This window comes from Trachypithecus francoisi, unplaced genomic scaffold, assembly GCF_009764315.1.
Source record: "Trachypithecus francoisi isolate TF-2019V2 unplaced genomic scaffold, Tfra_2.0 Lachesis_group16, whole genome shotgun sequence".
NCBI lineage: Eukaryota > Metazoa > Chordata > Mammalia > Primates > Cercopithecidae > Trachypithecus > Trachypithecus francoisi.
This window is the reverse complement of record NW_022681461.1, coordinates 11855263-11872895: the sequence shown is the minus strand read 5'-3', so window position 1 is coordinate 11872895 and position 17633 is coordinate 11855263. Positions and strand designations below refer to the sequence as shown.

The 17633-nt window shown below is 39.8% G+C and overlaps 1 protein-coding gene across 3 annotated transcripts in view; it reads right to left on the bottom strand.

The window, feature by feature from the left end:
- The window catches only part of AGTPBP1 (ATP/GTP binding protein 1), a 200513-nt gene extending 183343 nt beyond the window's left edge, over positions 1 to 17170 (bottom strand). For 2 of the 3 annotated variants that reach the window (XM_033236928.1, XM_033236930.1), the window contains exon 1: positions 16901 to 17164. In XM_033236928.1, coding sequence (XP_033092819.1) covers positions 16901 to 17103 — 203 coding nt within the window. In that variant the 5' untranslated portion in view covers positions 17104 to 17164. Of the gene's footprint in view, positions 1 to 16900 lie in introns of all 3 variants that reach the window. The other variant, XM_033236931.1, reaches the window with a different exon arrangement.
- Positions 17171 to 17633: the final 463 nt, after the last annotated feature.

Sequence of the window (17633 nt, the reverse complement as noted above, 5' to 3'; positions counted from 1 at the left end):
TTGAAAGTTTAAAAACTAAAAAGCATTTCCCAGACTTCCCTGCACCCTGCAGCTACACTTCCAGATGTAACTTAAGTCTACCAAATTCGTCAGGTGTGAGAGATTTAGAAGATAAGCAAAAGCTGCCTGATTATAGAGGAAAGCACAGACACAGGCATGTTCAGTTTTTCTACAACAATGTATTCGAAGAAGTCCCCGAGTGTAAGGCAGGGATTCTCAACCTGGAATCCACAAGATATTGAAGATACTGCTTGAGTTCTTTGAGGGATCAGAAATTTAACAAAAAAAATTTTTTTTAATTTTTTAACTTTTGTGCATCAAGCAATGAAAGTATTGACAGTACATGAACAACCTAACAACTGTGTTAGAAATTAGCCATATGTGGTAGTGCACAGTAAGACCATGTTTATTGGGATACAGTTGTCCTTGATAACTGGAGGTTGCTACGCATAGTGGGAGGATGGTAGGGGGCGAATGAACATCAGCCTCTCCCTCTCCAATTACCTCCCCAAACCTCCCTCTAGGCACCGCCAACTGCCTGATATGAGCAAAAAAGTTCTACAAGTGTAATGGAAAATTGGAAAGAAATTTTGATTCTGATGAAAAGGCCAGCCACAGTGGTTTACACCTGTAATTCCAGCACTTTGGGAGGCCAAGGTGGGAGGACTGCTTGAACCCAGGAGTTCGAAACTAGCCTGCACAATATAGTGAGATCCCATTTCTACAAAAAATTAAAAAATTAGGCCAGGAGCAGTGGCTCACACCTGTATTCCTAGCACTTTGAGAGGCCGAGGCGGGCGAATCACCTTAAGTCAGGAGTTCAAGACTTAGCCTGGCCAACATGGCGAAATCCTGTGTCTACTAAAAATACAAAAAAAAAAAAAAAAATTAGCCAGGAATGGTGGCACATGCCTGTAATCCCTGCTACTCGGGAGGCTGAGGCAGGAGAATTGCTTGAACCCAAGAGGCAGAGGTTGCAGTGAGCCGAGATCATGCTAATCGCACTCCAGCCTGGGAAACACAGCAAGAGTCCGTCTCAAGAAAAAAAAAAAAAATTAGCCAGTGTGGTGGCATGCACCTACAGTCCCAGCTGCATGGGAGGTTGAGGTAGAAGGATCACTTGAGCCTGGAAGATTGAGGCTACAGTGAGTCGTGTTCACGCCACTGCACTCCAGTCTGAGTAACAGAACAAGACTCTGTCTCTAAAAAAAAAAAAAAAAAAAAAGTTTACACCTTGCAACTCAGTTACCCCCAGTGTTTTGCTATTTGGTACAAGCTTTGTAAAACACGGAAAAAATTACAATGGAATTATATCATGAAAATTTAGTTTTGTGATTTTTTTCTCAATTAGTTTTTTGTTACGGTCTTATGTCTTATACATTAACATCTGCATTTTACAAATGCCCGATAATCCAACGTGGTAATTTCTGAGGATGAAGTGTAAGAATAGAGCCAAAGGAAAATTCCAGCAAGGTTGGTAAAGAACGGTATCTAGTGAGTCATTTCATGGCACTAGTACATCAAGAGACACATGAAACAAGTCCCTCTTTACAATGCAAACTACGTATCAATGGATGTATACAGGGCTGCACTAAGTTTTCCCATACCATTCTGTGGTGCCTGTGGAAAACAACTTGACAAATACAGCAACAGTTTCAGCAAAATTCAACAGACACTTAAATACAAATTACATTCATTTGACAAGTTAAATGTCAAATGTAATGGAATCTCAAAACACACTGAATATTTTGTTTAAAAAACAAAAATGAGTGAAAAGGCTGAGGCAGCAAGTTACATAGTAGTAGAATGTATTGCCCAGCAATGGGAAAGTCACACAATTGGTGGTGAGAATCTACTGTAATTATAATAAAAAATGTAAAATTACACTGAGTAAAAGATCAGTAAAATGTTTATATGAGATACAGAAAAGAAACTGAAAAAAGTTCTACAGTACATGTTGAGCATCCCAAATCTGAAAATCTGAAATCCAAAGTGCTCCGAAATTCGGCCAGGTGTGGTGGCTCACGCCTGTAATCCCAGGAGGGATTCCAGGAGGATGAGCCGGTCAGATCACCTGAGGTCAGGTGTTCGAAACCAGCCTGACCAATATGGTCAAACCCCATCTCTACCAAAAATACAAAAATTAGCTGGGCGTGGTGGCACGCACCTGTAATCCCAGCTACTCAGGAGGCTGAGGAAGGAGAATCACTTAAACGCAGGAGGTGGAGGTTGAAATGAGCCGAGATTGCACCACTGCACTCCAGTCTGAGCAACAGAGGGAGACTTCGTCTCAAAAAAAATAAAAGCAAACCCCACTTCACAACACAGTGTTTTCTTCACAGAGAGATGCTGGTGTCAAAAGCCCTAGGAAAGGAAATTTTTAAAGTTCTAATTGAAGTTCCAAAAAAGTATTAACTTATATAAAAACCTGTTCATTCAAAAACGTTTAAAGAACTGTGTAAAAACATGGATGAAGAGCACATAAATCTACTACATACAGAAATACAGTGGCTCAGCAGAAGAATTCTCAACAGGTGTCTAAACTGAAAGAAGACTTTCAGGAGTACTTTCGCAAACACAGCGGACCAGATTTTGCCAATTATTTTGAGAATGAAGAATGGCCCAATCTGCAAACATTTGTTATCACATGAAGTAACTGAACAACTCTCCGCGAGACCTTAGAGAAAATATTTTTAAGGCCAGTTGTGGTGGTTCACACTTGTAATCCCAAGTGCTTTGGGGAGACCAAGGCAAGAGGATCACTTGAGGCCAGGAGTTCTGTACCAGCCTGGGTAACACAGTGATACCTCCATCTCTACAAAAAACAAAAAATAAAAATAAAAAAATCAGTTGGGCATGGTAGCATATGGCTGTAATCCCAGCTACTTGGGAGGCTGAACCAAGAGGAATCCCTGAGCCCAGGAGTTCAAGGTTGCAGTGAGCTATGACTGTATCACTATACTCCAGCAAGACCATGTCTCAAAATACACATTTTATATATATAATATATATTTTATACATAATATATATTTTATATATTATATATGTTTATTTCAAGTGACAAGAGTCTTGGGGAAAAAATCCTGTGATCAAAAAAAGGAAATCTTAAAATGTTTCCATTGTTTCTTGGGCTTGAGAGTAAGAATGTTTATCTGCAAATCTCAAGTCTTGCTGATATAGGAGAAAAATATTAAAAAGGAAAAGTAAACAGTATTTCCCTTTTCTTTTCAAATAAGTGTAAGACTGAGGAAGGAACCCTTTCTCTGAATCTTGTGCTCAGGCTGAGAACTTAACTTTGAGGAGGAGGAATTTGCTCTTCCTCCTCACTGATGATACACTCAAGATGAGATTTATGCTCTTGATTATACACTCAAGATGAGATTTACTCATCATAAAAATGTTATGGATTTCCCTGAACCAGCAATGTTCTGCCAATCATAGGAAAGTAATGAACATTTAGCTGCAAGTTTTCAACTTCTTAAGTTTTTTCTTATTTAACAAGCACCTACAGCAAGGAGGAACTGTCTCATGTCAGATAAAAATCAACACTGTGAATGCTTATTTCAAATTAAACAAAACAAAAATAGGTTTCATGTGAACAAGATAAACTTCACTCTTTTAGTTTTAAAAGGCAATTTTATTGTATATGTTAAAGCCTATAAAAGATGAAAAAGATCAAAACACACACAAATATTTTGTTGACTTGTGGACCTGCATTTCAGCCTCACCATGCCAATCAGAAAAAAAAAAAAAAAGTTGACTTATTTCAAAATCTTACATAAATTATGACTTGGACTATATTTTTATTAGTATCACTTTGGCTTATGGTTTTTAATAGCTTTGCTATTTGATATTGTCAATAATTTTCATGGTGTATTAGGTGCAAAAGTGATCACAGTTATTGCCATCACTTTTAATGTTAATTGTACTTTTAATTAAAAGTAATGGCAGAAACTGAGATTACTTCTGCACCAACCTAAATAAATAACATTAATTAAAAACAGCTAGTAGTAGCATACAGACAGACATACAGACCAATGGAATGAAAGTCCAGAAATAAATTCATATATCTACGGCCAATCGATTTTTGACATGGGTGTCAAGTCCCTTCAATTGGAAAAACCAGTCTCTTCAACAAATGGTGCTGGAACAACTTGATATCCACATGCCAAAGAATGAAGTTGGACCCCTATGTCACATCACATACAAAATTTACTCAAAAGGGATCAGCAACCTAAACATAAAGTAAAACTCTTAGAAGAACATATGGGGGTAAATCTGCATGCCTTGGATTTGGCAATGAATTCTTAGGACAACAAAGGCATGAACAACAACAAAAAATAAATAAATTGGACTTCATCAAAACTAACAACTTTTGTATATCAAAGGACATTATCATAAAAATGGGGGGAAAAAGTGTTAGGATGTAGAGAAACTGGAACCTAGGTATGTTGCTGGTGGGTGTGTAAGAAAATACAACTACTGTGAAAAACAGTTTGATAGTTCCTCAAAAAGCTAAACATAGAATTACCATATGACCCAGGATTCCACTCTTAGGTATATACCCAAAAGAACTAAACACAAAGACTCGAACAGATACTTTATGCCAATGTTCACTGCAGCATTATTCACAACAGTCAGAAGATAAAAACTACCCAAGTGCCCACCAATAGATAAATGAACAATATGTAGTATAAACATACAATGGAATACTATTCAGCCATAAAAAGCAATGAAGTTCAATATATGCTATTGAACATAAATGAACCTTGAAAACATTACACTAAGTGAATTAAAGACCTAAATGTAAGACCTGAACCATAAAACTCTTAGAAGAAAACACAGTGAACAAGTTCCACAGCACTGGTCTAGGCGATTTTTTGTATAGGATCTAAAGTATAGGCAACAAAAACAAAAACAAATGGGACTATGTCAAACTAAAAAGTTCTGCACACCAAAGGAAATAACAAAATGAAAGACAGCCTATAGGCTGGGAGAAAATATTGTGCCAGCCATACATCTAGACATATGGCTTATCTCAAGATATAAGAGGTTAATATCTTAAATATATAAGAAACACAACTCAGTAGCAATAAAAAAAAAATGAATAACCCAATTAAAAAATCAGCAAAAGACATGAATAGATACTCTTCCAAAGAAGGTATTAAAATGGCCAACAGGTATATAAAAAGTGCTCCACATCACTTATCAGAGAAATGAAATTCAAGACCACAATGAAATATCATCGCCTCACACCTGTTAGGATGGCTATTATCAAAAAGACAAGAGACCTAAAAGTTATTTCACAGTTCCTCCAAGATATAAAGATTTAGAAAAGTTGGGGCAGTCACTAGCAGGCAGCTGGTGCACACGAGAACAGGTCCAACATGGTTCTACAGCTAGTAAGCATAGTCCGAGGTTCCTGATCACCATAGCGTCCTAACCTCGACTGTTTCCAGATTCTGAAACAGCAGTGTGGTTCCAGAAATGAAACTCTAGAAGCAATTTCACAATTAGACCGGAGGTTTCCTAATCATAAAAGAGATAACTCTCTTTGTTTCCCAGTTCTGTGCTAAGATGTGAGGGTTGTTCCTTACAGCTCAACCTACTGTCTCTTTCTTCAGCTCTCCCAACTTAATTCCTCCTACGTAAGCCACTTAATGCCTATGCCAGATAATGATTTCTTGCCCCTCATCTCCCAATTCACCCTTTTTGTCTGCTCTGTGAAAATGGATTTGTGCCCTTTAAATATTTTTTTATCTGCCAGCTGACATGACATTAAGCTCTGTCAGTAGAGGGCACTGGAAAGGCATTGCAAGGGAAAAGAATTGTGCTCCCTGGTTCCAGGGCATTCACTTGGCTCCAGTAGGCAAGACTTTTCCAGGGCCCTACTCCTTCAACAAGGATGGTTTCCCCACCACCAGGCTCCTCAGTATGTGCTCTTTTTCCAACAAGAGCCTACGTAGTTTTGTAGTAGAGGTCTCTGATGAGATACCTCTTCATCAACAGCATTCCCTGGTACCCTAAGGGGTAGATTTCCAGCAAATTCCACTACTGCTGTACCATAGCTTGAACTTGCCCTTTGACATAGCCTGGACCGTGCCCTTTCCAATAAGATCTAGGTTCATCTGGAAGATGGAAACGCACTCTATCTTAGTCTTGGGATAGTCACTGCTCCTTATATCTGCTATTCCTATATTCTTTAGCATTATCTTTACTTCTCACTGGTAAATATTACTCCAATCCCCTGTTATAGTCAATAATTCCTTATTCTTTCCCTGCTAAATTACTGTGTGGTTTCTGTCTCCTGACTGAACCTATACTGATACATTCCAACAATTCTTTAAACTATTTAGCAGCCTATGGTAAACCCTCTCTTTGCTTAAGGGAGAGTGGTTCTTTCTCTACAAGTGTGTCTTCACTGTTTTATTTTTAAATGAAGGATTTGGGCTGTGGAGTGTGAAGAGAATAATACAATATCCTCAGAAATGAAATGAAGTTGTAACATCAACTTTTTTAAATTAGGAAGTGATACTAATCATGTATAGCCAGGGTCAAGAACCATTCCTAGGTCAGCCTATTCAATACTTTAATTGGAATGTTAACTTTATCTTAGAGTACTACCATTCCTGTTATGCCTAACTGCTATTTTGAAACTTAGCCTACAATGAGATACCACTTCACAACCAATAGAATGGCTAAACTTTAAAAAGACAGATAATAGCAAGTGTTAGCAAGGATGTGGGAAACTGGAACCCTCACACACTGCTGACAGGGATGTAAAATGGTGCAATTACTTTGGAAGAGTTTAGCAGGGTCTTTTTTGGGGGAGGTTGTTTTGGGTCTTTTGTGTGTGTGTTTGTTTTTGAGACAGGGTCTTGCTCTGTCACTCAGGCTGCAGTACAGTGGCACAAACATGGCTCACTGCAGCCTCAACCTCCTGCGTTCAAGCAATCCTTCCGCCTCAGCTGGGACCACAGGTGCACACCACCACCCACCTAATTGTTTTTTTCATTCTTTGCAGAGAAGGGGTCTTGTCATATTGCCCAGGCTGGTCTCAAATTCAAGGGCTCAAGCAATTCTCCCACCTCGGCCTCCCAAAGTACTGAGATTACAGGTGTGAGCCACCAAGTCCAGTCCAATGATTATGTTATATTTTAGTACAATCTGCAAACAGGCAAATTGATTTCACCTATTTTATTGTCATTAATTTTATCAAAAAGTATGGGTAAGAGTAAACCTACAAAAAGCTTATATATCTTTCCTGAACATGCATTCTTATAAAAACCAAACAAATCTGTAAGGTTCACACACTACTCCACAAAAGATGTTCAGCCACTTATAAAAAGTCTAATTAGTTTTGCTTTGTGACATTTCCATTTTACTATCAACAAATGAGGTAGATTTGAAGAGCAGAATCCCATTACCCTTCAATTATTAAATGATTTGTTTAAAAAAACTATTCCTCCAACTCAGATTTCAACTATTTTCAGACTTAAAGCCAAAATTTCTAAGTCTATACAGGTGATAAATGAGATTTAAAATCTTACCTTGAAACACACATTTTTCTCTGCCTCTAACCTATGACTTTGACCCGTTTTTATAAAGAAACCACTATAACCCAAAGTCGCTCCAGCTAATATCCCAATAGAAATCAAAATATATAAAATATGAGGAATAAAAACAGCTACATGGCATATAAAAAACAAAGAACAGAAATAGGCCCCTTCTTACTTTAGGAAGTAATTACTTTAAATGTAAAGGGATTAAATTTGCCAACCAAAACACAAAGATTGGCAGAATAGTTTTTTTTTAAATGATCCAACTGTATGTTGTCTGCAGAAGACTTACTTTAGATCCCATGGCACAAATACATGGAATGTGAAAGAATGGAAAAAGATATTCCATGCAAATAGTAACCAAAAGAGAGCAGGAAGGGCTATACTAGTATCAGACAAAACAGACTGAATCAAAAAAGTTTACAAGAGAAAAAGTATATTATATATTAATAAAAGTTCAACAGAGCAAGAAGATAAAACAATTATAAACATTTACACACCAACAAAATATATGAAGTAGTTACAAATCATCAAAATATGAGGCAAAAAGTAACATAATTAAGGGGAGAAATACTTCTATAATAAAAGGTGGAGGCTTAATACACCATTCTCAATAAGGAAAAAAATAACCAGAAAGAAGTGAAGAGAGAGACGATTTGAACAACACAATGAATCAACTAGAACTAACATATATTTAGAACAAGGTACTCAACAACAGAATATGAATTCCTCTCAAGTGCACATAGAACATTCTCCAAAACAGGCTATATATTAGGATACAAATTAAGTCTCAATTGATTTCAAAAGATATTTATCATACAAAGTATGCTCTCCAACCTCACAACAGGAATAAGTTAGAAATCAATCTGAGAAAGAAAACTGGAAAATTCACAAATTTATGGAAATTAAACAACACACTCTCAACCAATGAATCAAAGAAGAAATCACTGGGTTAATCAGAAAACAGAGACAAATGAAAGCAAAGACATGACAAACCACAACTTATAGGATATAGCAAAACCAGTGCTAAGTTGAAAATTTATAGACATAAACACATTAAAAAGGAAGACAGCTCTCAAAACAACCTATCTTTATAACTAAGGAATGAGAAAAAGAAGAACTAAACCCAAAGTGAGCAGAAGGAAGAAAATAAAAAAGACCAGAGCAGAAATAATTAAAATAGAGACTAGAAAAACAATAAAGAAAATCAACAAAACCAAAAGTTGGTGCTTTGAAAAATTAACAAAACTGACAAACCTTTAGCAAGATTTAAAAGAGAGAGAGAAGACTCAAATTACTAAAATCAGAAATGAAAGGGGAGACATTATGACCAATTCTACAAAGGCAAAAAGGATTTTTTATAACAGAGTACTGTGAACAACAGTACACCAATTGGACAACGTAGATGAGATAAATTCCTAGAAACACAAAACCTACCAAGCCTGAACCACAAAGGAATAGAAAATTTAAATAGACCCGTAACTATTGAGGAGATTTAATCAGTAATTAAAAACCTCCTTACAGGCTCGGCGTGGTGGCTCACACCTGTAATCCCAGCACTTTGGGAGGCCAAGGTGGGTGGATCACAAGGTCAAGAGATCAAGACCAGCCTGGCCAACATGGTGAAACCCTGTCTCTACTAAAAATACAAAAATTAGCTGGGCATGGTGGCGCGTGCCTGTAGTCCCAGCTACTCAGGAGGCTGAGGCAGAAGAATTGCTTGAACCCATGAGGCAGAGGTTGCAATGAGCCAAGATCGTACCACTGCACTCCAGCCTGGCGACAAAGAGAGACTCCGTCTAAAACAAACAAACAAAAAAACCTCCTTACAAAGCAAAGCCCTAAATCTGATGGCTTCACTGGTAAATTCTATAAAACATTAAAAAAAAAAAAAAAAAAAAAAAAGACTAGTTCTTTTCAAACTCTTCCAGAAAAGTGAAGAAGGAACACTTCCTACCTCATTCTAAAAAGCCAGCACTGCCCTGATATCAAAGTCAGACAGATGCTACAAGAAAATGACAGACCAATATTCTTTATGACCATTAATGCAAAACTCTTCAACAAAATACTAGCAAACCAAATACAGCAATGTGAAGGCAAATCAAAACTACAAGAAGCCACTTTGCAGCCATTAAGATGGCTGCTACCAAAAACAAAACAAAAACAGAAGATAGTAAGTGCTGATGTGGATAGATTAGAATCTTTGTGAACTATTGATAGGAATATAAAATGGTGCAGCCATTATGGAAAACAGTATGAGGGTTCCTTGAAAAATTAAAAATAGAATTATCATATAATTCAGCAATTCCACTTCCAGGTATATACTCAAAAGAACTGAAAGCAAGGTCTTCTTTGGGAGGCCGAGTCAAGTGGATCACAAAGTCAGGAGACAGGGACCATCCTGGCTAACATGGTAGAACCCCATCTTTACTAAAAATACAAAAAAAATTAACCAGGTGTGTTGGCACACACCTGTAGTCCCAGCTACTTGGGAGGCTGAGGCAGGAGATTCACCTGAACCCAGAGGCAAAGCTTGCAATGAGCCGAGAATGCACCACTGCACTCCAGCCTGGGCGACACAGCGAGACTCCATCTCAAAAAAAAGCAAGGTCTTGAAGAGATGTTGACATACCTAGATTCAAAGCAGCATTATGCACAAGCAACTCAAGTGTCGATCCATCAATGGATGAATGCATAAACAAAATCTGGCATATGCACACAACAGATTATCCAGCCTTAAAAAGAAAGTCCTGACACACAGTACAACATGAACAAAGCTTGAAGACATTGTGCTAAATGAAATAAGCCAGTCACAAAAAGATAAATGCTGTATGATTGACTCCACTCATGTGACATACTCAGAGTTGTCAAATTCATAGCAACAGAAAATAGAACAGTGCCTGCCAGGGAATGGACTATGTGGGGGGGGGGAGAGTAATTGTTTAATACATAGAGTTTCAATTTGAGAAGATAAAAAAAGTTCTGTAGATGTACGGTGATGACGGCTGCACAACAATGTGAATATACTTGATGCCACTAAACTACACACTTCAAAATGATTTAAATGGTAAAGTTTATGTTATATATGTTTTACCATCATTTTTTAAAATGAGTATTTTTTTAAAGACCAAAATATGAATCTTGTGTTAAAAACTGGGGAAAAAAGTTGTTTCAAATGTAAATAAAAGTTAAAATTAATGAGATTAAATTAAAACGTGAGAGATTAGTTTTCACCATGCACCACAAAGGAGTCTAGAAAGTGCGTTGACCATAAATTAATAAATCTAAAGAGTTCTTATAAAAATAATATTTTTTAATTCACTAAACTCTATTATATGTAGGCAGTGTTCCGATTTTTATTCACATTATCTGACCATAAATCCCCCTGGCTGACTTTATTATTGTTTTTAATCCCTCTATAACCAACATCCTTATAATCTTCATAATTTTAAATCACTTTGCCCATAAGGAAAAATGTAAGGCAAAGACAGCAAGTACTGGCATTTCTCCATAGGGCAGCTCATCCTCAGCATGAATTAAGTGAGAAATGAGCAGAGATTAAGAAGGGAAACCAGGTCACTTTTTTTAAGCTTATGAGTTAGATACTAGTGGAGCTTTTCACATTGTGCCTTCACTGTTCAATATTTCCATTCCCAAAATGTTAAATTTGAACATTTACACAGAAATGTGTAACAGGTCTGATTTTTGTTTTTAGATGGTATTCAGATTACTAATACTATAATTCCATTGCATCAGCACCTGACTAAAACCATTAAGAAACTTTCTGTGAATAACCTTTACTGTACTTAATTTTGTACGTTAAAATATTTTTCTTTAAATTTTTTAATTCACACATAATAATCATATGTATTTAGGAGGTACACAGTGATCTTTTGATATATGTAATGTATAGCAATCAGATCAGGGTAATTAGCAAATCCATCATCTCAAACATTTACCATTTCTTTGTGTTCAGAGCATTTCATATCCTCCTGGCTATTCGAAAGTATATATTATCAATTACAGCCATCCTATAGTGCTAGAGAACACTGTAGAGCTTATTCCTACTACCTAGCTAGAATACTTTTTTTTTAATAAGGCCTTTACCAGGTCCCAAAGCCTAAAACAAAAACAAACCAGAGATTGTCACTACCACTTCACTTCTTAATCAAAGGTTTGTGAGAAATCCTCTTTAAGATTTAAATCCAGAAGTTCTAAAAGCATGGTGCATGGGCCCCTGGGGTCCTGACACTCTTTTAGGGGACCCACAAGATGTGTGGTCCCCTATTTGTATAACACTATTTGTATAATACTAAAATTTAAAATACTAAAATTACTGTCATCTTGGACTGAATTAAAGTCACCATCAACTATCAGCAATTATAAAACAACAAAAAGCCAGCCGTGGCTCACGCCTGTAATCCCAGTACTTTGGAAGGTGTATGCGGGTGGATCACAAGGTTAGGAGATGAGAGACCATTCTGGCTAACACCGTGAAACCCCGTCTCTACTTAAAAATACAAAAAACTAGCCGGGCGAGGTGGCGGGCGTCTGTAGTCCCAGCTACTCGGGAGGCTGAGGCAGGAGAATGGCATGAACCCAGGAGGCAGAGCTTGCAGTGAGCTGAGATTGCACCACTGCACTCCAGCCTGGGCAAGAGAGCAAGACTCCACCTCAAAAAAAAAAAAAAAGACAAGAAAAAGTCAATGTCACTTAAGAATGTCCTTGAAACAGTAAACGTTATTAATTTTTACACACCTTTTTATGTGACAAAATGGGAAGTTTGCATGAACCATTTCTGCTACATACTGAATTACAATAGTTGATGGTTGTCTCAAAGTAAAGTGCTTTTGTAACTGAACTGACAGCTTGAGCTAGCCTCTTTTTTAATGAAAGTGACTGAAAGAACCATTGACAGACTATGGTTATTCAAATTGGAATATTTTAGCAGAGGTTTTCTCAGAAATGAATAAACTGAGCTTGCTTGTCACTTTAAGTAAACAAGTCACATTTGTTGCCAATGATAAAATTTGAGCTTTCAAGCAAAAATCCGAATTCTGGAAAATTCATATCCACCATCGTCATGTCAAGACCTAAACAGCTTCCCAATAATTTGTCTCTAACAAAATGGGTGGTGATATTAACAACCATAACTTTCTTTGATATTGCATGATGAAAGATGTCAACATTTGGAAGATCTGCATAACACTAAACCAATATTTATAAATGACCAAGGAATGATGTTACAATCTCAGGAATGGGTATAAGATCAATTCAAAGTTCAAGCCAATGGGTTTTACTAGAGCATGCAAAAATCCACTTACATGATTTCTCACTGCATCTAACCTTTAAGAAACTGCCACTTACTGAGTGTTGATATAATATCAAACAATATCCACAATTATCTGAAAAGGCTATTAAAATGCTCCCTCCCCTGGCCTCTCCACCCTGTTCAGCCATTACCTGTGTGACACTGGATTTTCTCTATATGTACTTCAACCCAAACAACGTATTGCAATAGACTCGATGCAGGAGCAGATATGATAATCCAGCTGTTTCCCTTAAACCAGACAGATTTACAAAAAAAGTAAAACAATGCCACTTTTCTCACTACTTGATTTTTTGTTTTAAAAAAAAAGTTGTTTCCATTAAAAATATGGTGTTTATATTAACATGTAAAGAGTTTATAATTGTCATTTTAAGTGAACTGACAAAACAATTTATATTTCTCTTTTCATTTACAATACAGTAAATATAGATAAATTCACAAAAGCTTTTTGGGGATCCTCAACAACTTTTAACAGTGTAAAAGGGTTCTGAGACCAAATGTTTGAAAGCATTTAGAGTTTTAATATTAGACCTCTGCAAATCAAGAACAAGTATGTAAAATCATACTGGAGGGGAAAAAAAAAGTTCCTAGGAAAATTATATGAAAGCTGAAAATGAACACAATGTCAAATCAAAACTGACCTCACTCTGTATAATATCAATAAAAAAGAAAATAAAGAATACTTAGATAAAACTGATTTTGTGTGCCCTGGAAACAACATACAATATTCTGATCAAATAAACACGTATGTACCTACCAATATTTTGACAGATTACATTTTTTATAACGGCACATTATGGTCAAAGAAACACCCAATCACAAACTCAAAAACAGATGATTAAAAGATTAAAATAGCAGCCATCACCAACAGGAGGGACACAATCCAAAGTTCTGTCAGAAGGGACAAACAAGGATATATCAGCAGCTCTCCAGTAGCATCCCAGGGCACCCAGCTCAGGGTCTAGCTGTTCTATTTAAAACTGACTTACATGTTTCCAAGGTAGGACAGTGAGACTAAGCTCTCATTTAACCCCAAAAGAGCAAATGGGTCATAGTAGAATTAATCTGCACTAATACTGCTCCATCCGCCAAAAGTCCTTTTTCCGCTTGCTAGATCCCTTTGAAGACTGAGGAAGAGCAATGGTAATAATAGCAACATTTCCTAGGCACCAGCTACTAAATGCCAGGCACTGTGGACTAAGCACTGTACATGTATTAATCACTTAATATTTGAGAATATCTTAAGAGTATACACTATTATTATGTCATTTTTGGAGCTCAAAAAGGACAAATAACTTGCCTTAAAATAAATAAATAAATAAAAATAACTTGCCTAAAGTAAAGCCAGGACCCAAACCGAGCCATCTGGCTCTGAGGCCCAACCCCTTAGCCACTACACTATAGTACACAGGCATAGTAATCAACAATAACATCTGAAGTTTAAAATTCAGGGCCCACCCTACACAATTTCTGTTGTTTATACTGAAATCCATTGCCTAAGGGAAGCTCCCATCTTGCAGATGGCCCTCTGACAGGTGCATCAGTTACTACTCACGCACTGTTCAACTTTCAGATAGTGGGGGACTTCAAGCAAGAAAAGCAGATCTGGGAAGATGAATACTTTGGATGAGGTTTAAAAAAATTAAGGCCAGGCCGGGCGCGGTGGCTCATGCCTGTAATCCCAGCACTTTGGGAGGCCGAGGTGGGCAGATCACCTGAGGTCGGAGTTCAAGACCAGCTTCAGTAACATGGTGAAACCCCGTCTCTACTAAAACTACAAAAAATTAGAGCTGGCAGTGGTGGTATGCGCCTGTAATCCCAGCTACTCGGCAGGCTGAGGCAGGAGAATCGCTTGAACCCAGGAGGCAGAGGTTGTAGTGAGCCAAGATCGCGCCACTGCACTCCAGCCTGAGCCACAAGAGCGAAACTCCGTCTCAAAAAAAAAAAATTCAGGCCAGGCGCGGTGATTCACGCCTGTAATCCCTGCACTTTAGGAGGCTGAGGCCAGTGGATCACCTGAGGTTGGGAGTTCGACACCAGCCTGGCCAACATGGTGAAACCTTGTCTCTACTAAAAACACAAAAATTAGCTGGGCGTGGTGGCACACGCCTACAATCAAGAAGCTGAGGCGGGAGAATCGCTTGAACCCGGTAGGGGCAGGCTGCAGTGAGCCAAGATCGCACCACTGCACTCCAGCCTGGGTGACACAGCGAGACTCCGTCTCAAAAAAAAAAAAAAAAAAAAACGTAGAATACAAATTACAAAATTTCATAACTCTTGGACTTCTTTTCCTTCTGCTAATGGAAGTAAAACCATTATTATATAGCAGCCTAGCTAGACTATTCTAAAGAGAACAATGCCTCAATTCAAGTTAATTGGAAAAGCTTTATAAATATTGTTTCTACAAAAGTTTAAATTACATTAATAGATTTAAATGTTTTGCTATGTTGGCCAAACACGAGGGTAGTGTTAAGCCTATCCACTTCATTTCCAAGTTCAGAATGAGTCTGCAGTTGTAACTATGTGATGAATCAATTCAAGGCAGAGTTTCGTGATCATTAAAAATGAACCTATAACTTCACCATAGAATTTAACTCAAGAGAAGTGGAATGGGAACATGAACAAGTCATATTAGAACTCTGCCTGCAGGATGAGAAAGAGTGGGTAAGGCACGACTTATTATCTCGCAGTAATTCTACATAGGAAATACAGATCTTTTAGAGTTTTGTTTGGTTCTGACATTTGGCACGTTTTAAAATAAGCACCATTTAAAGTTCCTTAAATAAATCACTTCTTTTTTGGCCTACTGAACTAAAAACATTCCACAATACAATTACAAAAATAACCTTCTGGTTTTCTCAGACAACCAGTTTATAAGAATAATTCAGAGATTCACAAAGGATAATTTGATTTACATAAAGCTTTAAAAACGGACATAAAAGGTAAGTGAAAATGAGTGACTAAGAAGACTGTTAAGGTCCTTTCTAACCACAAATTGTCATGAATTGTAATTAACCACAATTACAATTTTAAACACCTAAAGGAAAAAACCCAAATAGAATTAATACTGCCAAAGAAAATTTTCGCTACTTTCAGGCACTTGAGTGAGCAACGTTAAAACGGGAAATGGGCTTTAAATTATCAACATTCACATCGATTACACATGATGCATGAAAACTCCATTCTACAATGAGTAAACGCCCAGGAAAGGAACCCAACCAACTCCAATTGCCCTGGTGTTCATAAGAGGTTTATACGGCACAAGGGGTAAAATTACGGTAGAGTCGAGCAAGCCTTTGGGTTACAGCAGTCCTTGAACACTTGCAATTGAGAACCCGCAATTCAGGAAGGAAGACACTAAGGAAACTCTGCACTGTCATCGAAGGTGATCCGATGCAGGTTCAAACCAAATGCTCAAGGCGACAAGTTGTAAACAGAAGACACACTTCAGCTCAAACCACCCAGTGAGAGGAAGCAAACCTGCCCATCGCCGATGTCACAGCAAATCCCACCTTGCTGGCGCTCAGCCGGGAACCTTAGGATTCCGATGCACAGTGGCCCGCGACCCGGCGGCCGGCTACCACTGCGGAGGGGGGGGCGCAGGGTTGGGCGCGCCCGCCCCCGGCCCTGCAGCCCCTCGGTTAGACTCCCCGCGGCGCCGCGAGCTCGGGCCCGAGAGGAAGGGTAGAGCACAAGAGGCGGCCTCCGCCCAGAGACCGCGCCCAATACCCTCCGCAAGGACTGGGACGGGGGTCCACCTAGGGTCCGGGGACTGGGGAAGGCGTTTTCCAGACCCAGCCAAAGCCCCAGCCCGTCAGGGCTTTCCCTCAAGACTTAGTGCTTTCCCCTCACGCCCCGTGAAAGACATGCGTTACACAACCCGTCAGGTAAGGGGCGCAGAGATCCAGGGTCACCCCTCCTACCCCCGGGCGCCGCCGCCTGCATCTCCCGCGGCCCGGGGAGAGCAGAGGGACGGCCGACCGGGACGCGCGGACGGCAGCGAGGCGCTCACCGGCTCAGGATGGGGCGCTGGCGGGGACTGAGAAGAGCCGCAGCACCCGGCTCGGCACCTGGAGCACGGCGGATCCCTCGCCGCCCGCCGCCCGGTGTTTTCATACAAACCCTGGTGGCAGGGGAGGCGGAGGCGGCGGCGGCGGCGGCGGCGGCGGCGGCAGCTGCGGCGGCGGCGCTGGAGGCGGCGGAACCTGCCCGCATCCCGGGCAACGTCAGCGCGGCGCCCCGCCCACCGCACGCCTTGCCAGCCGGCTCCCAGCACGCGCAGGGAGTGGGGGCGGGGCGTGCGAGGCCGCGAAAGGGGCGGGGCGGAGCGCACGCCCCCTTCCCGGCGCGTCCCCTGTTACCCCGGTGCGCGCTCCGCCCCGCCCCTCTGCGCGCCTGACGAGAGGGAGCGCGCGCGTGGGGGCGGAGCGTGCACGGGAGCGGGAATTAGGGGCGGGTGTTCCGCTGGCTGCCGGCGCCTTGTCCCCAGCAGCCCTGGCCACCGCCCCACCGTACCGAACTGCGAGCTACTCCCCACGTTCTTCAAGTCACCTTTCTGTACACTCCCAACGAGGGCCCCAGCGTTTTCCCGGAACTAAGCCCGCGCCCACCCCTTCCCCCGCCATCAATCAGTCACTCTTAGGAAGGGTTCTTAACGCTCCCCACCTGATGCCGGGGTAGCATCAAACGCTGGGGACTGCGGTAAAGCTTGGACCTTTCCTGACCTCAAGGAGGGTCCGTAATAA